We start from the raw sequence: 21,952 nt of genomic DNA on the forward strand, positions 1-21,952 counted from the left end.
TCACCCCAATTTAATTAGAAAGACAAAGAGGAAAGAAAACAAAACAAAAATTCCCGAGTTACTGATAATGCTGTTTATTTATATGAAATATAATACTGGTTTTGGTGGATACTGAGGGAATTTAGATATGGTGAAACTGACATTTATTTAAAGGGAGACAGATACACAGTGGGTAGAGATACAGATTTGGTGCTGTAGAAAGGAATAAGCAGGAAATAAAATTTGAGTATTAGTATTATATGAAATATCTGAAGACATGAGTAGAGGGTAAAAATAACAGCCAATATTTGTTATATACTTATGTGCCAAACATAAAGAACATGGCCGGGGTCATAGAGCTACCATGAAAAATTCAAAGCAGGTACTTTAACTTTAGGGGGAAAAATATAGAAATCAATTATCACTGCCAATTCTAAACTGGATCACACCCATTAAAGCAAACATTACTAGTGCTTCGTTACATTCAGGTTGGAGGTACTCAGTCTTTGTCATGACTCCACTAGGTTACAGATGTTTCATTTTGGAGATACTGTAAAGGTCTTTACCTCATCAGTTTCAATCAGTGTTCAATGTGGTAGTTTAATTCAGACAGCATTATTACAAATTCCTCTCATTTTCCAAGGTTTCCCATAGCCAGTTATTTTTGGTCCCCTAAGATGTGATCAAATCTTGAACCTTCACAAATTAGCTCACCTTATTAATCTGTAAGGTTTCATTCAGGCAAAACTGATTCTTCCCATTTTACGTTTTTTTTTTTTCCTACCATGAAAAATTCTATGGAATGTTCTCCCACTGGATTGAAATAATAGGAAAGGGGTTGTCTTATACATTTTTAGCTTTAAATCCAGGTCTTTTACTTGAGTAATGCTATATAACTTCCTTCATAATCTTCTTCTTAGATGTATTTTAATAATTCATTAAAGTTTTTATGAATTTACCTGGTTATTATATTTTTCCTATGCTAGTACCTTTTATTTTGATAGACATTTAGGAACTATTACTTATTACATGTTTATTTTCTGTTTCTGTGTATAATGCTACAACACCCCATATCCTGGGTAAGCACCCATGTGCTAGTGTGGCTGGGAAAAAAATCATAACGTGTTTACTGGTCACTCTCAGTGACTACAAACTTAGCTCTACTACTACATGGATCCATTCCTCCTGTTACTCTAGTTAACTGTCAAGACCCCTATTTAAGGTTGACGCCACTGCCACCACATTGCCAGATCCCATTCCATTAAGTATTCGACGAACCTCTCTAACGCTTCTTCCTTCTCTCCATCATTTACTTTCTGTTCTATTGGAGTATGGAGGCATGTCAAAGACACAGGAGCCAACCTGAAAAAATTCCCAATGGCTAAAGATGGAACAATTTGAACCATAAACTAAACACTGCACTGGACTATGACCTAAAGTCTAAAATAAATAAATATGCATGAGTCCATGCTGATCCTAAAGAAGTAGACAAAACTTTCTTACAGAAGAATCCAAATTATGAAGAGACAGCCTTCCCCCACAGGAGACGTCATTTAATACTGCCATTCCTATCCCTACGGTGAAGGTGGGCTATACTTAATGATTTGCTACCAAAAAATGGGAGTAGGTTAAGAGGAAAGAAACTAACTACAATAGTGTATTAGAGCAATTCCTACCTTAACCAAGTGATGAAGGTTAACATCTCCAGTGATGTCATATGGATACCATGTAACCCTGGTATGATGTGGTAAGGCATTTTTCCTCTATGGTATTCATATTCCAAAAACCCATACCCCCAGTCTAATAACAAGGAAAAATATAGACAAACTTAAAATAAGAGGACATTTACAGGATACCCGGCCACTATTCCTTACAATTGTCAGTCATCAAAAGCAAAGAAAAAATGTCAGACCAGAGAGGAAAATGTGGTACCTGGATTGGATCTAAGAACAAAGTAATGGAAAAATGTTAAAATTCAAATCAAATCTGAACTGTAATATACCAATGCTGCTTTCTTAGTTTTGACAAAAATATGTGGTAATATCTTAACGATGGTAGAAACTGGGTGGGGAATTTATGGAAACTCTCTCTATAATCTTCACAACTTTTCTGTAAATTTAAGGTATTCCACAAACTGAACATGTCTACCTATCTTCCCATACATGACTGAGATGATCACCTTCTTATAAAAATCACTGGATTAAAAAACATCTGACCATTTTGGCTTAACATTATCTTCTCAAAAAGCTTATTTGATTATCATAGGTAATACTGAATTTTGCCATCAGATTTGGGGGTTAATCCCCATTCAGCCTCACCTGTGGCTCCCTTGGGCAAGTTTTTCATTTCCTTAAGCTGTGTAATCCTCCTTTATGTTAAATGGGATATATTATGTAAGGGTGACAGAGAAAATTAAATAATACCTGTAAGCCACTTATTACATACCTTAAATGACTTTTAATTACCTATCTTCTTACCAACATCTATAAGACAGGCTATGAATGCCACATAGCAAAAAGAGATGAGACAGGAAACTTTTTTGAAACAAGAATTGTTTTATCTTGATAAATGTGCCTAGAGATGATCTTACATTTAGGGCTTACTCTGAACTTGGTGAAAGGACTGCAAATAGAAACTTAAGATAACTTAGCAGTTAAAAAGAACAGTTATTGAGAGCAATAAAGTGAGTTTTAAGAGCAATTCAGAGCCTGAACAGCATGGCTCAGTTGTTGAGCATTGATCTAGGAGCCAGGAGGTCATGGGTTCTGTTCCCAGTCAGGCCATATGCCTGGGTTGTGGGCTCGATCACCCGTGTGGGGCATGCAGGAGGCAGATGATCAGTGATTCTCTCTGATTTTTGAGTACCCAAGGTGATAGTGATGCTTTATAATGTTTTAAACCAAGCACTTCTATATGAAAATAAGATGACGTTATATACAGGGTAAGTTGCTGGAGGCTAAGACCAGCAGGTCATAAATGCAAGAAGTCCTCAGAAGGCTGATGGACTTTGATACTCAGCAGGGCTGAAAAAAAATCAGCATTATATTACCCTGCTGCTGGCCAAATGGCTGAAGGCGATCTCCTAACCTGATAATTCTTTACTGTTTATCAAACCTTACCAATGAAATGTCTGTTTGCTTTGCTAAAGGGCAAATGTATATTCTAGTAAATAAAAAGCCATGGGTCCGGAGATTCGGAGAGCCACTCCACTAGACGGGGAGTTCTCTGCCTGGTTTTCCCGCGTGCCTTCTAAATTTATATTTCTTGTCTAGTATATCCGTTTATGTTGCAGCCCCTTCTCCAGATCCTTGAACCCTTGCTAAAAAAGGCTGCGGCAGTAAGTGAATATAAAGAGTTTAAAATGAGAAGTAACAAACAAGGCTGCAAATTGCTTTAAAAATGAACATTAAATCAGCATTTAAAATTTCTAATTTATTTCTAACAAACACCACTTGATGCTTGACTCACAAGCTTTATTTACATTTGTCTACAGCATCATTTCCTTATGTACTACTACAGTTTAGTAAAACCAAATGAAATCATAATCATCTGAATTGTCTGTAAACAACTATTAGCTAAATTTATAATCTCGCATTTATTTAGTACAGCCAAAGTTTAAATACAGAAAGCACAAGAATAAACCAATAGTAACATGTAAAATCTAAAAGATCATCTGGGCATTTTAGGAGGTGGACTTTCAAGAAGTCTGAGGCACAATTACAAGAGAGAAAAGTTCTTGTGCAAACTACAGTAAATGTAGGAAAGAAAATTAAGACAAAAAAAAACAAGGGGCAAGTTCATTGTAAAAATATTATCAAAATATTTCTACATAAGATATTTTGATTTCATCTTTAGATCAAGTGAAGAGAAAAACCACTCATTTTAAAATAAAGAAACAAATATAATTTTGTTTGGTCTGTCTACAAAATGCTTTAAAGCATTTTAGTTTTTAACTGCAGAAGACATTACTGTTCAAAAAACCCCCCCAAAAAACAGAACAAGAATAATGGGTATTGATCCCCATGACAAAAAGTCCTCAAGCACAACTGCTGATCTTCCTTAACATACTTACCTTGCATTGTCACTGAAGATACTGTTAAGAGAAACCTTTTGTTTTTAAACCAAAAGACATAATAAAGCTTGTGACCAGATTTTAATTTTGAGAAATAAAACAAACTCTGAAAGTATTTTAAGCCATAAGTAATTTCAAGTGAACAGGAACAATTATTTCTGCTTGTGTTGTGCAGAAATAAATATTCATTTATTACTCAAAAAAATTTTATTGTTTCAAGTTAAACATCTCACAGCAAAGGTTTGCTTAAATTAACAATGTCTCTGTTGGTCTTTCACCCAAAGAGAACTATACTTCAGAAGCTTTCTTCATTAACTATAATTTAGCTTTGTCTACCCTATCATGTGTGATAATGGATTTTTAAAAGACATCACACAAAGCTTCTTAAAATATTAAGATAAACATTTTGAAATAAGATGTTTTCCTCATCAACCATATCAGCAGATTAGAAATGAACTGTTAGATATTCTTGCTCAAAATGATGCGTCAGAGTGAGAAATATGGAACACCTTTCTCCTTCTACAATTCACAAGATTTTTCTGCATTAAATGTGGTGCAAAAAGCAAAACTGAATAAAAGACAGAATGATTCTAAGGCACCCTTAGCGTAGGGAATTTAAGAATCAAGTTTCTAGTTGGCTGTTTTACAACTAGTTTAACTTTTTCTGAGAAGAATCACTTTGACATAGGTTAACATACAGAGGCTGACTCCTTTTCTCAGATTAACATAAACAGACTGTTTCCAACTACTTCACCACAGTCTTGCCTCCATGCCCAAAGTTCAGGCAAGCCTAAGGTAACCTTAAGTCACTAAACAATTCCTATTTGGAAATGAGGAAAACAAGAGTTCAAATTAGGAAACAAAGTAAACAAAAACAAAAACCTAAAAGAAGCAAAAGTACTTCGTTATAGATGAGATGGTTTTTTAAAAAATGACTGTAAATAAAGAACGATAAATAGAGCGTCTATTTTGGGACATTATGGCTTAAAATACTATTTACTTTTAATTTCACAAATAAACACAGCTGTATTGTTCTGAAAAGCAATGAAAGGCATGCACCTCTACTAGAAGACTTAGCACTTTTGACCAAGTAAGACACCAACTTCTTAAAAAATATGCTTCATGCACTGTACTGGATTTTTTTTTAAGATGTAAATTTTAATACATTATTTCTTTTTTGAACTTGAACGGGAACCAGAATGGGATGATCCAGAAGATGACCTGTGGTGCCTGTAAGACATAATAGAGAAAGCAGGTAGTCTTAATAAGCTGGAGTTGAATATCATCATTCATTCATAAGACTTTGAGAATATACAAAAATCAGACCTAATTATACTAGAAAAAAATAACAATTAAAATCTAAGATATAAACTTATACACATAAAATTAGTGTTTAGACCTTGGATGTGAGCCCAGTAATAGTATAATTTAAAATTATCTATAATTAAAAAATCTCTCATTTCAAGATATAGCCACCTCTCAATTATTTAAGGAAGAAAAGCCTTGCAAAAATATGTAAAATTACAGATAATATACAACAAAGCCATATAAACTTGTTAATGGAAGAGTAACTAAAACAATCTCTGTGATAACATTGTAGATAGTGTGGTAAGTCTATATGTAAAACAGATACAGCAAGGCTTCTGACTGTATATTAAGAATATATATTCATAAATAATTACAATTTGGAAATCTAGGTCTCACAAGATGATTGTACAATTAGTTAAATGGTTATATTCATGCAGCTAATATGAATAAGTCAATATATCAACCTGGGTAAAGTAGTGGTGTTCCGAGGGGTTGGCCCTGGGCTCAGGGTTGTTTAGTGTTTTCACCAATCACCTGGCTTATGGAATAGAGAACATGTTCATTAAGTTTAGATGACAACAAACTAGGGGTATTATATGTGGCTAAAATAAAAATTTGCAGAAGTAGTAAGAAATCAACAGAATGAATTTCACTCAAGTATGGAGTTATTTTCTTACAAAAAAACAAAATCAAACCAAATGCAGAGAAAGAAGACTAGTTGTGTGTAACCTTAATATCTAAACTTCAAAATGTGAAGCAAAACTAATCATTCTGTGCAAATAGGAATCATGAGGCATCCTACCACTAAATCCAGCAATAATCAGATTTTACCTAATCATTACTTTCACAAGCTGAAAGGATAAGAAAAATTTTGCCAAGGATACAAAGGAAGCCATTAAACTGACTATATAATTAGAAGTTGACAATCAAGAGGAAAGTTAATTAATTAATTAATCTGTTGTAGGAAAGGCTGACAGATGACATGCTCTCCAAACTAAAAAATGTCCACATAGATAACATAATCAAGTAAAGGTCTTTCTCAAAAAGAAGAAAAAAACAACGGGGTTTGTACTGCAAGATGAAAAATGTATTAGCTACAAGAACAATTTCCTTATAAAGAGTATGAAACAATAATTTGCTGTGAAAATGCATTTACACATATTTAAATGAGGACAGATTTCCAATGATCTAGAATTATTTTTACTAGATGCCCTAGAATATTAATTTCTAATATTTAATGTAAAATTTATATCAACTAAATACATATAGAAATCAACTTCTAAATTACTTCAACAAACAGCTTTTGAATTAAATCTTAAAAGATAGAAATAACCGAGAGTTGGCTATAATTATATATGAAAATAAATATTTAAGTAATAAAATGAACAGATAGAAGAGTGGCTTGATCTACAACTTTTCTAAACAATCTGATCAAAGCACAAAGGATAAAGTAATTAATGTTTTTTGAAGTTTAAAGTTGAAAAGTATAATTTAAAGTTGGACTAAAGGAGATTATAAAAATCTGATCCTTGACTAGAAGTTTAATCTATTAAACACACTTAAGAACACCCATTCTTATTTCTACAGAAACCCAAACCTTTCGGGTGACCGTGATCTTGTTCGTCTTTTTTTGCGATCACCAGATGAAGATCTAGAACGACTTCTCTTTCTGTTCCTCTCAGGAGAAGATGATGAACTTGAATAAGATCTTTTTCGTGGGGAAGAAGAGCCCCTGTGGGATCTGGAGCTGGATCTTCATTGATTGAGAAACAAATCAAACATTTCATTAAAAGAAGAAATGAGGCAGATTTAGTTAACAGCTCCAAAAAAAAAAAGGATTTATAACTGAAAATTTTATGAGAATACTTACTGCTTACTCAACAGAAGACTTCTGGTTCAACCATAAAAACAATTCTATTTAAATACATTTACTTTAATCTCATCTCTTTTTAAAATTGTAAGGTAAGTGTTTACTACTTATGATTAACAACCAGCCCAATATATTAAAGTAGAATTTTTAAATTATTTTTTTAAAACTTAAGGCTTTCATTTTAAAGTATACATAAATAGCAAAACCAACAGGTAAACTGTGCATTTACACATTTTTGTCTAGAAAATACATCCTTCCACTTGGAGAAAAATATGTATCATATATACACAACCTCCTGAGAAAAGTAAACATAACAATTCCTTGTGTAATTATAAAACTTATTAGTTAAGTTGCTATAGGAAAAGCAGGGATAGGGGACAGAAATGAGAAAAACAGCAACTATTAAACTGCTAAATATTCAAAAAAAATAAAATGAGTAAATTTAAAACTTTATTTATATCAGCAATATTTATTTTTATGAAAGCCCACTATTCATGAAGTATGAAGTGTTGACATTCACATGTTTTAGGTAGTGGTAACCATGCAAATGTTTAAATGCAATTTTTTCTTCATTTACATTTTGGTTGAAGTAATTTAGCTCAAACTTCCCAAAAAATTCACCTTTGGGCTTAAAATAAACTTAGAAAGCCCAAAAGGAGAATTCTTTGGAAAGTTATAAGCAATGAAAAAATGTTTGGAAAGAATATAAAGGCTGTTCTGTAAACCTTATTACAGTGCTTCCCAAAGGGAACTAGGACTTATCTTCACCTAAGAAGCACTCAAAAGACTAAAACAATGATAAATACACATCATCACCACAGTAACAACAATAAACTCATTTGCTCTCTATTTTGTATTGGCTTAATACAAATGTGCATATCATTCTTTTCTTCTTAATGTTGTTAAACGGTTGTTGCCCTCTAATGCTATAGACTTGGTGCTAATAAGCTATTAAGCCATTGTTTTTACCAAAGGAGCTACCACTAAACTTCAGTGTAAAGTTCCACACAAGTGGAATTTTTTGTGTTTTCCTTATTCATGTTAGATGCCTTTACTAGATCAATAAATTAACTTAAAAAGAGAGGCAGTATATTTGGACAATGTTTAGAAAAACTGGTGTCTCATGTGCTTTTTTAGAAATTGTGTAACTAAATGCAACCTAGAGTTAACAATAATATTACTTAAGACCACACTCTACTTCGACTAACCAACCAACTTCTTGATTTAGTTTGTGGAATTTAAGAGGAGTGTCTGCTCTCACACACTGTTTATAATAGTCTATGTAATATTACAGAGAAATGAAAATATGTATAAGACCCCGCCCCCCCGAAACTTTATCTGATATAACAAAATCATTTCTATAAATACTGAAACAATTGCCTTGTAAAACAAAATCTGTTTTGAGGCGAACTTATTTTTCTTCCTTTTAAAAATGAGAAAAAAGCCCTGGCAAGTGTTTCTTTAGAGCGTCAGTCTGCGTACTGGAAGGGTCACAGGTTTGAGTCTGGTCAAGGGCACATACCTGGGCTGCAGGTTCCTGCCCCCATCAGGGTGAATGTGGGAAGCAATGTGTGTGTGTGTCTCTCTCTCCTTCCCCCTTCTCCCTCCCTTCCAATCTCTAAAAATCAGAGGTGAAAATATCCTCCAGTGAGGATTAACAAAAAACAAAAACAAAAGAATAAACATTTCCTTTTTATTTGCATATCTCTAATTTTATTTGAACTACTACTGCAAACATAACTAATGTATGAGATATTTGGTAATAAGACTTGGCTCTGTCTTCCTACTTCATCACATTTTAGCACAAATAACAAACTTTGCACAATGCAAAATAACCTTAATTCAATCATGGGAATGTCTTGGCACACTGCAGGCAATGGAAACATCTCATGGTGAGAAAATTAAGCCAAGGCAAGTGCATTAGTTTTCTAATGCTAAAATAAAATTGACAATAGAAGCAAAATAAGGGGGAAAAAGCGGCAACACCTTCTGCGGCCTTTAAATACTTTTTTCTCTCTGTTTTACAGAGAGATGCTACCTCATTCACCTTGATTTCGACCCACGAGATCTCGAATGTTCTCTGGAACTGGAACGAGATCTTGACTGCGAACTGGAAGAACTTCTTGAACGGGACCTGGAACAACATGGAAGGATTTTTTTTTCCAGGACCACTTAATTGAACTTTGTGATATGAACACTGAAAGAAAGATACGCATTAGAATTCATTTTCATATAAACGGACAACTATTTTGATATATGTTTTCATAACATAATATCTTAAAGTAACTTTTTGTTTTGATATTTATGCAAAAAGTTAAAGATATAGGTAATTTTTTAAAAATAATCAACTATCACTTTTCAAGTTTGACAAAATTACTCTAAATATTACTCAAGATTGTACAAATTAAAACATCCAGTATTATCACTTTATTAACACTGAATACTTTACATTTACAATATTTAAAAGTAACTTAACAGGACTTAACATATCCAAGAATTTGAATGTTGCAGTTTATATTTAATTAGCTTCTCTGAAATATCTATTAATTTTCCTTATAAAATCCCTTCCATTTCCTCATTCACTATTTAGTATGAAGCTTTAAATGTTGACATGTGTATGTTTGTTTAACCCTATTTTTCTTCCTGCTCAAATGTCAGAGAATTAAAGGGAAAATACATTAACAACCCTGTCATTGTTTTAGGTAATTATATAATTAAAAAATGACACAGGGGAGATATGGTCCATTTAAATTTCAGAAGTCACAACAGAAGTAAAATTCAGTAGTAATCTTACACCTTTAATTTGTTCCTTAAAATAGCCTGCAGCAAAAGAATGTAACATTTTCATCTTAAAATTATCTTTAGAATCAATCACTTTTAAGCTTTAACTAATTGTTAAGTACTCAATTAGCTAATAATTTTTCCTAAATACATTAAAAATTCATTGCATGTTGATTAACTTAAACTATGAATAAGAATTCTTCAAGGAAACAGTTTATACAAAGCACTCATTTTTCTCACATAAAATTTTATTTTTATTGTTGACTACTCAATCAGGAAATATTTACTAAAATTTTACATTACTAACAAAATAATATTCAAGTACACCACCAATTGACTCCTCTAATTTATTCCTGAAAATCTCAAAATTATAAGCAGTAAGCCAATAAAACTTATATGATTGAATTTTCTCCTTTATTCAGAATACCTATAACAAAGTAAATTAAGCACTATGTAATAAGCAAAAACTTAAGGCCTAGAAAATTTCTATATTAGCCTTTACCAGTGATAACAAATATTCACTTTACTTAAAAATTTCTAAATGTAAACTATAAAGGTAGATAATACACTTTATGTAATGATTTAATTAGATCTTTAAAGTTTATTTTAATAAAAGGTCTGGAGATAAATGGACTGAGGAAGTTTCATATTAAAATTTGCATTTCTGAAAATACTGGACAGTAACTTCAAGGCACTAAGAAAAAATTATCTTTTAAAAGATGACTTGAATGAAATCTCTAAAATAAAAGGAAAGCTTATTCAGTCAATAAAAACAAAATTTATAAATAAAGAAGTTAGATACTGACATTTTGACTGGTGTTACCCTTGACCTGTACCCGTTTACCTGGACCTAGACCTTGAACTTGAGGGGGAGGATGAGCGTGATGAAGATCGTGAATGTGAAGATCGAGACTTTGAGCGACTTCGTCTATTAGATTTCTTTTTATTACTATCTTCTTCTTCACTGGCATCAAGATTATATTTTGAGAGATCAGCATCATCTTCATCCTCATCCTAACAAAAATTCAGAGTCAATTATACTCGACATTTAGATATTAATGCTATCTAATAGGAATGATGAACAGTTCTAGGTACTGGGCATCTCCATATGGATATAAATAACATCATTAATATCTCAACAAATTCACTCTCAAGCTAAGCAGACTTAACTATCTCAAATATTTCAAAGAAGTAAACCTAGTAGTACTTATTTCCTCTTTTTCTGTCATAAAGTAGTACCAAAGAGCTGTCAACAATTTTCAATTTTACTCCCATTAAAGTCATTGAATCCATATCCCTTACTACTTCATTCTTTCTCTACTGATATTACAGTAACTTTTTATGTGATCTAACTCAGAAAATCCATTCTGCCTCCCCAATTATCTCAATGTTCAAGTTGACCCTTGAACAATGCAGAGGTTAGCAGGGGCGTGCAAACTTTTTGCCTCGAGGGCCACAATGGGTTCTTAAACTGGACCGGAGGGCCGGAACAAAAGCATGGATGGAGTGTTTATGTGAACTAATATAAATTCAAAGTAAACATCATTACATAAAAGGGTACGGTCTTTTTTTTTTTTTTAGTTTTATTCATTTCAAACGGGCCGAATCCCGCCCGCGGGCCATAGTTTGCCCACGGCTGGGTTAGAGGCACCAACCTCCTGCGCATAATTTTTGACTCCCCTAAAACCTAAGTATTAACAGCCTATTGATCAACAGCCTTGCAGAAAACACAAACTGTTGATTAACACATTTTATGATATATGTATTATATACTGTATTCTTACAATAAAGCTAGAGAAAAAATGTTAAGAACATCACAAGAAAAAGACAATACATTATAATATGCATTGAAAAATAAATCTGTGTATAAGTAGACTTGCACCACTCAAACTCGTGTTGTTCAATGGTCGCCTGTGCATACTGACACTCATCACTCTGAAATACAGGTCAGATACCTTATTTGTTTCTTAAAAACTTTGATTTGCTTAGTTGCATTCAAGGGCCTCTTATGATCTTAATCTAGACCTATACATCCAACCATAAAACTTTACACTCAGGCCCACAGAACAAACACCAGACCTCATGTAGTCGCTGCCCTCCCACATTCTTCCCTTTGCTCTAGTCACACTAGCCTATGTTGATTTTTCTAAAATGTTGCTGGCTTGTTTCCTATTCAGGGAACCTTTATTTACTTAAGTTCCATTAAAAAAAGGGTGTTTCTGTCTCAGTCATTATTGTATTTCCAGAGCCAGAATAGTGCTTGGCAGAGTGAAAGCTCAAAACCTTGGTGAGAACAAATGAGTACACAGCCAGAACATATCTTCACCATGGGCCAAAGGTCATCAAAAACATTCATATATTATGTCATAGCTGAAATAATTCAAAGGGGAAAAAAGGAAATCATTTACCTCATCCAATTTGTATTTAGAAAGATCTTCATCCTCATCCTCTTCTTCTCCCTCAGATTCTTTATCTTCAACTTCCTTTAAAATAGATGCTGGACCAACTGCCTTCCCTCTGTATTTTTTCTTTTTACGTCCAAACTAGAGAAAAAGTTTCATAAAATTTCTGTCAGCTAAAAATGTACTAATACTTTTTTTCTAAAAAAAATTTGCATATATTTAAATAAATATGCATTTTAAGTCCATTATGACAATTATATAAAGTCAATTATGATTTCCTAAAATGTTTTTGTAAGACTCAAAGTGTACTTACAAAAATAAGATACATTTATATTTTTCCTTTGCACTTAAGATACTTTCTAACATGTTTTTCTAATTTGTATTCAACCTGCACACTAATGCATAGCTTATTACCTCATCATACTCGCCATCAGATTCTTCTCTTTCTATATATTCAACATTTTCTCTTTCATTAAAACCGCCACCATATCCTAAAATATGAAGGGCATAAATTGTTATCCTCTGACAATTCATTAAAATAGTAAAACAAAAAAACTCCTCAAAATCATCTCCAAGCAACAAAAAAAAGAAAAATCTTGCCATGAGATTTGCCTGTGCATATAATAATTACTAGTATTCTAAAAAGCATTATTTAAAAAATAAAAAAACCACTACAGAGAAAAGTCTCAATGTGAGATACTTAAAGGTTAAAAGGTTAGGAAGTCCTGTCAGTATACTTCCAGCTCTTCTCAATTTCAAAGTGTCCTTAATCCAGTGGTTCTCAACCTGTGGGTCGCGACCCCCTTAGGGGGCGCCTAAGACCATCGGGAAAAACATAATTACATATTGTTTTTGTGATTAATCACTATGCTTTAATTATGTTCAATTTGTAACAATGAAAATACATCCTGCATATCAGATATTTACATTATGATTTATAACAGTAGCAAAATTACAGTTATGAAGTAGCAACGAAAATAATTTTATGGTTGGGGGTCACCACAACATGAGGAACTGTATTAAAGGACCACGGCATTAGGAAGGTTGAGAACCACTGCATCAAAGAGGTAGAGCATGCATGGGAATATATGGGTGAAAAACATCTCCTCAAACCTCTGGTATAACTAAGTTTAAAAAGTAAAAAGGACTTTTCTCTATAGTTTATCATAATTCTTCAGGTGAATTGGCCTAAACAAGAACCAAGAATCAAATTTCACTGTTTACCAACTGCAGATAGTCTGCAGTCTTGATATACTGAAATTTTGCTGGGCTAAAATTACAAATTACACCAGGCAAAATGATACTGGAGATCCAAACTGCTTTTAACCCTTTTCGGTCCAACGTGGAGGCTGACTCGACAGACCAGGCGCTAGGAGCAGGTCCAACGTCCAGGCTGAGGTCGACACCACAAACCGGTTCAACATTCAATCCCGTCAATTAATTTGGACCAGACTGTTTGAATTCCAAAAATAAAATTGGACTGCAAAGGGTTAATGAAATTGTTTTTAATACAGAGGTAAAAGTCACTGAAGGGTCTCTGAAGCAGCCAATTAACTTTTAAAGTGAAAATATTCTATTAAAAAGTAATCAAGATCAGCAAACCATTATTCTTTGATGTCACAATTAACACCTACAAGTAGACTGTCACCCCCCCCCTCCCCGGCTCCCCCCAGACTAAGTCTTTCACATACGTTTCACAGAGATTGGAATGAGAAAGTGAGTTAGTTTTACAGAAAGTGAGATGAGAGAGTTTGAGTAAATCTCCCACTGAAAAATAATTGAGGTATCAAGTCAAGAGTTAACAATCTACCCTAACATTCCAGAGCAATACCAGCACATGAGGCCAGTGATTTCCAGATTTAAGGACTTCACGAACCAGAAAAACATTAAACTTGCAAACAAATACTTTTAATTTGGGATTTGTGACTTTAAATTTATCAAACACGGGCATTAAAAGAATGATCATTATCCTATTATCATTTCATTAACAGCCACGAATAGTGGAACGGCTTTGTTTTAATAGAGTAGCATAATAAATATCATCTTCTTTAATATAACATTCTTTCTTTTCTTCATTATACTTTGTACCAGTAAAAACTGCAATGTATCAATGTTTATCTTTGAAATATTTGCATATCATCCTTTTCCTCCTCTTCCTACCTTGTTTCAGAGACAATATGCACTCCAATGGAAAAATTTAAGAATTTCCTTTTCTTTTTGTCCATATAACATGAGTAACAAGTGTATTAAATACCATTAACTTTTCCTTAACATTTTGGCTGTAGTTTTTCAGAATATCATAAAAAGACAGAACTAAGCACAAGTGGTTTATGTTCACCTCAAGAGAACCACTCATACTCAATGTTTTTTTCTGGATTACAAAAACAATGAAAAGTTATAATTCAACAATACTTTGTCTCTAAATTTAGTTAACATTGTATCAGTACATCCCAAGATTAAAGTATGAGTAGTTTGATAAATAACAAATTCTAAGAGATGATTCACAGTAAAAATCTAAACTTCAAAATACTTAGAAGTAGGTAAAAAAAATGCATGGTATTTCCATCATTTAGTAATTTATAGTTGAAAAATGATATGGCAAAAATGGAGAGCTAAAGAATACATTATAGCCAAAATTTAGAAAGTGAACTATAATTCACATAGGTAATTTTGCATATATATGTAACTAGAAATTACTTTAATATGAATATCATAGCAAATACAAAGCTATTTTCATGTTATCTCATACAGGCCACAGAAAAACAACCTAAATAATCTGCTGACAAGGTACTAGAGGCCCAGTGCATGAAATTCGTGCACTGGTAGAGCCCCTAGCGCAGTGATGACAAACCTATGACACGCGTGTCATAGGTGACAGGCGAATTCATTTTTTTAGTTGATTTTTCTTTGTTAAATGGCATTTAAATATATAAAATAAATATCAAAAATATGTCTTTGTTTTACTATGGTTGCAAATATCAAAGGTTCGCCATCACTGCCCTAGCAGCTGCCAGCTGGGTACTCCCTCCCTTCCTCCCAGTAGCCTGCTGCCACCGCAGCTGCCAGCCAGGGCCTCCATCCCTTCCCCCCGGCCGGCCCCACCTCTGGCCGAACTCCTGGACAAACTCCTGGTCAAGGGGACAATTTGCACTATGCTTTTATTATATAGAATGTTGTGTGAACCAATACAACAAATCCACCTTTATGAAGGGATGGATACATGGAACACACAGCTCTCTATCATGAAAAAACTTGAACACATCATTTTCATTGAAAAAAGGTGAGTTGGCATGGCCTATATGTGTGTTTCCTTCTTTCCATTGGTTTGAAGTTTGTCAGGTTATATTGTAAAAATTGGTCGTCTTGTTTCTGTTCTTGCCACCCTCCCTCAAATTATTTTTCTACAAATCAGCAATATTTTTTAAAAAATTGAGGTGTTGCTTCCTTGTTAAAAATCTTTCAGATAGTTCCCATTATATTTAGAATAAAATAAACTCCTTACACCATGATTTAAATGGCTTTTGACTTTTAAAAGTGTTTCTTTTTCTGAAGTGTTTTCTGGAGCTAAGAGATGACTCACAGTAAAAATCTAAACTTCAAAGGTATCAAGTCAAGAGTAACAATCTAGTTACATCCAACATGATACATTCTTTCAGGTCTCAGGTCCTGAAACACAAGCTGTTTACCCTTGCTTGCAATCATCTTCAACTTGTTACTTAGGTAATCCTTTTTCTTCTTAGCTTAAACAATGCTTTATCAAACACACTGCTTTCTTAAAAAGACTTCATTAATCTTTGGCTCTAGATGTCTATTTTGCTTACCCAAGTATCCCCAACATCTTGCACAATGGCCAATGAGTTATTTAATCAATGAATGAATATAGAAAACAACATAATTCTAGTGCCATTTAAAGAATTTGAGCTTTTTAAAGAAGTTTTTAAAATATAGTTGCTTTTTTGTTAATCCTCACCCAAGGATATTTTTTCCATTGATTTTTAGAGTGGAGGAAGGGAGGGAGGGGGAGAAAAAGAGAGAAACAACAACGTGAGAGACACTTTGACTGGTGGCGTCCCTGCCCGCCTCACATGCCAGACCAGAGCTGGTGATAGAACCTGCAACCCAGGTATACACCCATGACTGGGAATCAAGCCCTCAACCCTTTAGTGCTCATGCCAATGCTTCATCCACTGAACCACATAGGCCAGGGCTAAAATAGTTAAGTGACACAAGCAACCAAGAACCTCTGTAGGTGTTAATATAAAAGTATTTTCAAATTTGTCTCATAATAAAATGTAAAGAGGTGAACGATATTGAACACACATTTAAGTCAAGCCTAAGTTAGGGCCGTGAAATGAACAGAGAAAAGGGGATGAATATAACATGTACTTCAAAGGAAGAACTAAGGCACTAACTTGAAAATTCTGTGATTCTATATTTTAAACAAATTAAATAATCCAACTTCTGAGAATTTATTCTAATGAAATCAAAAGAACAAAGATCAGTGTATTGTTTCTATTGCGGTTAGCCTTAACTAGAGGCCCTGTGCATGAAATTCATGCACTGGATAGGGCATGCTCCTCAGCCCAGCCTGCGCCCTCTCGCAATCTGGGAGCCCTCGGGAGATGTCCAACTGATGTTCTTAGTGCTGTTGTGGAGGTGGGAGAGGCTCCTGCCACCGCCGCTGTGCTCGCCAGCGTGAGCCCGGCTTCTGGCTGAGCGGCACTCTCCCTGTGGGAGCGCACTGACCACCAGGGGGTAACTCCTAAGTTGAGTGTCTGCCGCCTGGTGGTCAGTGTGCATCATAGCGACTGGTTGTTCCACTGTTCAGTTGATTCGCATATTAGCCTTTTATTATATAGGATAATAAACATTTAGATCAGTGGGGAAAAAGGGAGCAAATAGAGGATTTCTAAAAGTATTCTAATGTCACTGTTAGGCTACAGCTTCCTAATGCTGTACTTTGTAAATTGTAAAATTCAAAAACAAAAGATGATTTTTATGAGTATGAGGGAAAAAAATCAAGGGAAAAAAAACCATAAAAGTAGAACAGAAAGAATCCTCAATCACTGTGCTCTTCAGATGATATAACTGTCAATTAAACTTTTAGTTCTTTAAAAATCATTGTTAGAATGTGCCTTTATCTTACCTGTTCTTTCTTCTAACTTAGCATACTTTGGAGTATTACACATGTTACACTCTGATCTTCTTGCCCAATTCACATTACTGCAACTTTAGAAGTTAAAAATACCAAGTTAGTAGATAACTACAAGCAAAATAGTAAATTTTTAAACATTCTCGAATTTTAAAATAAAAACTAGGATGAAATCACTACCATAATATACTAAGAATATTGCAAACAAGGAAAATGTACCATTGTACTTTTTTTCCTGAAGAGAGAATGTGGGTTCTAACTAAGCAGAGAAGCAAAAGCAATATAGTATGGTGCCTTTCTCATTTTATGAAAAAGAAATGACAAATTATACTCATAGAGATTCTGATGCCTTAGGGGAAAAACATTTGAAATCAAAAGATTCTACTAATTTCTGCCTCTGAATTCACCTCAAAGAAGGGTCATTTTTTTCCTTTTTGAGGAGTCAGTTCAAGTTCTGAATTCCAAACCCAGTCTTAATCTGTTGCTGGAAAATTCTTCAGCACAAATTAATATCTATAGGATCAGAAATTTATAAGACCCCCTTCTGATGAAATCCTTTTATATATTTGATTCATGTGCACAACATAAAAAAAAATGGAAATTGGAAAAATCAATATAGAACTCAAAAATATTAAGAAATCTATCTAACTAGGAGTAATTATTATGGTACACATGATTCTAAAATTACTTTGTAAACAGGTAAAATAACTTTTATGGTGTATTTCACATTAATAATTATTTTTGAGATTTTTCAGTAATAGAAGTAGGCTTTTTTGGGGATGTCAGCTCACCTCAAGCATGTTTATTGGTATACATACCCCATCCTTGTAACAACTAATATTACCATTAAAAAATAGAACTTAATAGTTCTTTACACTTATATATATGAGATACAGACTGAATAACAATCAACAGATCTTTAATTTAAAGGTGACCTTGGCTTGTTAATGTGACTAATAAGAGTTGGTAACATTAACAAGTAATGAGATACATTTTTATGGAAGAAGAGTGGATGATAATAAACACATACGTTTTACACTGCCAGTCATTAGCACTAAATAGACCTCGGCTCTTTTCTGCAAGTGTCTTTCCTATTTCAGTGCCCCCTGCTTTCATCATCTTAGCCTCAGTTGTTTTCTCTGAAAATAGAAAAATTATGCAATATGAATCTGGGAAAATAATGACTTTATCTGTATATACTGTCCTAATAGAAGCTTCCTTAATGCTTACCCCGACCACATCTATTACAGCTGGTTCTTCTGGCAAAGTTTACATTTCCACATCTGAAAATAAAGTGAAAAATATTTAGATAATTTTAAACCAATATAACTTTTTAAATCCTATATACACAACTTTCAAATGTGTCCTCCCTCACTATATACCTGGATCCAGAAATTCTAATGCCATCTAAGTTCATTCTAAAGCCATGTAGTTAATATTAACTACAAAAAACAAATATCGAAAACCTCACAATTTAGTGGGAAAATGTATGATTTAAAGTCACAAGTGCAGGATAAGAAACTCAATATCTCACTTTCTACTTATGTGATCCTGGTAAGTCACTTAGGATCTCTATGACTCAGTGTCCTATTAGTGCATGTCATTACAGTTTTGCACCAAATAACATTTTGGTCAGCAATGAACAGCATATACAACCGTGGTTCCATAAGATTATAATGGAGTTGAAAAATTCCTATTGCCTAGTAACTTCTTACTGCAACGCCAAGTGGTGATGCTGGTATAAACAAACCTACTAGGCTGCCAGTAGTATAAAAGTTTAGCACATACAATTATGTATAGTACATAATACTTGATAATGACAATAAATGACTATGTTACTGGTTGATTTAATCCTGTGTTGTTTTGTGCAGTAACATGCCATATATAGGCTTGTAGCCCAGGAGCAATGGGCTATGTATCATACAGCCTAGGTGTGTAGTAAGTAGGCTATACCACCTAGGTTTGTGTACATGAACTCTGTATTTGCACAATGACAAAATGGCCTAATGACATTTCTCTGAACATATCTCTGTGGTTAAGTTGCATGTAACTGTAATTTTTAAAATTGATTTTTAGAGAGGGAGGATGAGAGGGGGAGGGGGAAAAGAGAGGAGGCAGAGGGAGAAGCACTGATTTGAGGGAGAAACATCTATCATTTGCCTCCCCTACATGCCCGACCCTGAGGATCAGGCCTAAAACCTAAGTATGGCAGAGTTCTGACCTGGAATCAAAATGTGCATGGGATGAAGCACCAACCCATTGAGCCACACTGTTAGGGCACTATAACTGTAATTTTAATAAAATCCCCTTGCAAAGCTGAGGTAAGATATGACTCCACTTATAATTACTGACAAGGCACCTGGGAGTTCCAAAAAAACTTCAAAGTAATTCCCAGTATAGAAAATAAGATATACACACAAATGTATTAAGTATTATAAGAAATACAAAATCCTAAGGGTGGACCAGTGGGGAGAAAATAAATAAATCATGGAAGGCTTCATGGATCTTGATAACACACTCTTTTTACAAGTAGGAGGTGGGATTGTAAGGAAAGGAAGATAGATGGATTCTACTGACTAAAAACTATACATAGGTTCAATAATTATAAGGAAATGGAGTTTTTTGGATTATCAAAACCTCTGAAAGCTAACTTAAAAAAATTATAATCATAACCAATAACCTCAACACATGGATTAACAGTATCACTTTATGCTTATAGTCTACAAACTTCAATAAAAACAAAAAAATATTGGATTCACTAACATGGTCTGAATAGTGCGTGTGCATATCAGTAACAGAATGTTAAATGGTCTAACATGTAAAACTTAAATTTAAAAAAACTTTACTTTTTTTTAGTTATTATACTGGAATAAAATAAAGATGTGAAGTATGGAATCACCACTAAACCAAGCATTCCAAATAACTTTCTGGTAAACCTCCAACGCCCAAGAATATCTGTTCTGACCCAAACACATTCTGAAAAATGTTTCCTGGATTTATATGTAGAAGTAATATTCTACCCACATGTCTGTAACGGAGAGACCTCCTTCAAATATTTGGGTGTGTGGCATTAATGAGGCTATCAAAAGCACGTTATTCTACAAGCGACCAACACCACAAGAGAGACGTTGAATACCCTTGGAATGTTTTCAAATAGTCTTACCTCTAGGAGCAATGCTATTTCTAACACATCACTCTCGTTCTTGTTCGAGATTGTCAAACAGACCTGGAATCCTTCCCGTTACCTTAATTTTTATGCAATTGACTTTTTAAAAATACCTTTTCATCCTTATTCTATTTGTTGAACATTTTGCTTGGAGATTCATTGATGATTTTTTCATGTAAATTTAGATCCTCTACTTACGTAGTATCATATTCCACTGTGCAAATATACCAATATGTATTTCAGTTACAGACGAACCTTTGGGTTGTTTGTAGGTCGTGGCCACCATAAATAGTATAGCTATGGATATTATGCAATTGAGAGCCACCAATTTGTTATGTAAAAACCATAATGGCTCATTAAACCTGCTCAAAGTATGGGCAGAGAACAAACGCTGAGGAAGTAAGGCCTGAATCTCCTTGAGTGACATCGGGGGGCCAATCGCTGTCAATGGGCAATTGCTCCATGCCACTGCTCTCCTCGCACTCTCTATGCTATTTCATGTATTTATGGTTCCGGAAGCCACTCTATCCCAGTTTTTACTTTTAAGCAACGTTAACTAACAAGGTTACGTGGTTAACAAGCAATAGGGCTGACATTACACCCAGGTCTCTGTGTGCTTCCAAGTCTTTCCTCTTTACCACCATCAGCTCTGCCGGCGGCACCGGGGGATCCCAGGTTTTTATTCGGACGTGAGTTGTGCGCTCAATGCTCCTGACCATTACTTTCCACAGCCATCTCCACATATTTACAAACAGATACACCCACGGGAGTGCCCTGCGATGGAAACCGCCGCCGGACGGAGCACAATGACTTGGGCAACAATGTCAAAGGCAGCGCCGTCACCGCACGTGCTTCCCTGCGGCGGGCCTTCCCCGCGGCGGAAACACGGGCCTCCAGCCTCTCGGCTGGAACGAGGCGAAAGGTTTCCTTCTTGTGGGGGAAATTAAAGGCAAAAAGTCAGGATTTCCCACCCCAAAGAAGGGTAGTGTTGTTGTTGTGTAATTTATTTTGGGGGTGGGGGGGGTGGGTTATATATACACTACGAAGAAGCGTTTACATTTAAAAAAAAAAAAAATCCAACAAGGTGAACTATGAGAAGCCAAAGAGCGAGACGCTTTCCTCGAACAAGACAAAGTTCTGCGGGGAAAAGTCACGTGAGGGAGATCCAATACCAAGCGGGCCTCACCGGGGAAGATGTCCTGACGGCTGAAACCGGGCCGGG

At 34.4% G+C, this 21,952-nt stretch overlaps 1 protein-coding gene across 4 annotated transcripts in view; it reads right to left on the bottom strand.

Moving 5' to 3' along the window:
* Window positions 1-58: 58 nt before the first annotated feature.
* Window positions 59-21,952, bottom strand: part of ZRANB2 (zinc finger, RAN-binding domain containing 2) — a 22,725-nt gene continuing 831 nt past the window's right edge. Inside the window, exons 2-12 of one of the 4 annotated variants that reach the window (XR_001363237.1) lie at window positions 18,795-18,847; window positions 18,595-18,703; window positions 17,559-17,641; window positions 12,827-12,903; window positions 12,419-12,553; window positions 10,855-11,024; window positions 9,277-9,363; window positions 6,957-7,112; window positions 5,824-5,897; window positions 5,111-5,281; window positions 59-1,779 (exon numbers count right to left, since the gene is read on the bottom strand). Coding sequence is in view for 2 of the 4 variants with exons in the window: in XM_005871911.2 (XP_005871973.1) it covers window positions 5,218-5,281; window positions 6,957-7,112; window positions 9,277-9,363; window positions 10,855-11,024; window positions 12,419-12,553; window positions 12,827-12,903; window positions 17,559-17,641; window positions 18,595-18,703; window positions 18,795-18,847 (934 nt within the window). In the remaining 2 variants the exon portion in view is untranslated. Of the gene's footprint in view, window positions 1,780-3,390; window positions 5,282-5,823; window positions 5,898-6,956; window positions 7,113-9,276; window positions 9,364-10,854; window positions 11,025-12,418; window positions 12,554-12,826; window positions 12,904-17,558; window positions 17,642-18,594; window positions 18,704-18,794; window positions 18,848-21,952 lie in introns of those variants that run through there. The other 3 variants (XM_014544348.1, XR_001363238.1, XM_005871911.2) reach the window with 3 other exon arrangements.

This window comes from Myotis brandtii, unplaced genomic scaffold (genome assembly GCF_000412655.1).
Source record: "Myotis brandtii unplaced genomic scaffold, ASM41265v1 scaffold36, whole genome shotgun sequence".
In the NCBI taxonomy this organism is placed as follows: domain Eukaryota; kingdom Metazoa; phylum Chordata; class Mammalia; order Chiroptera; family Vespertilionidae; genus Myotis; species Myotis brandtii.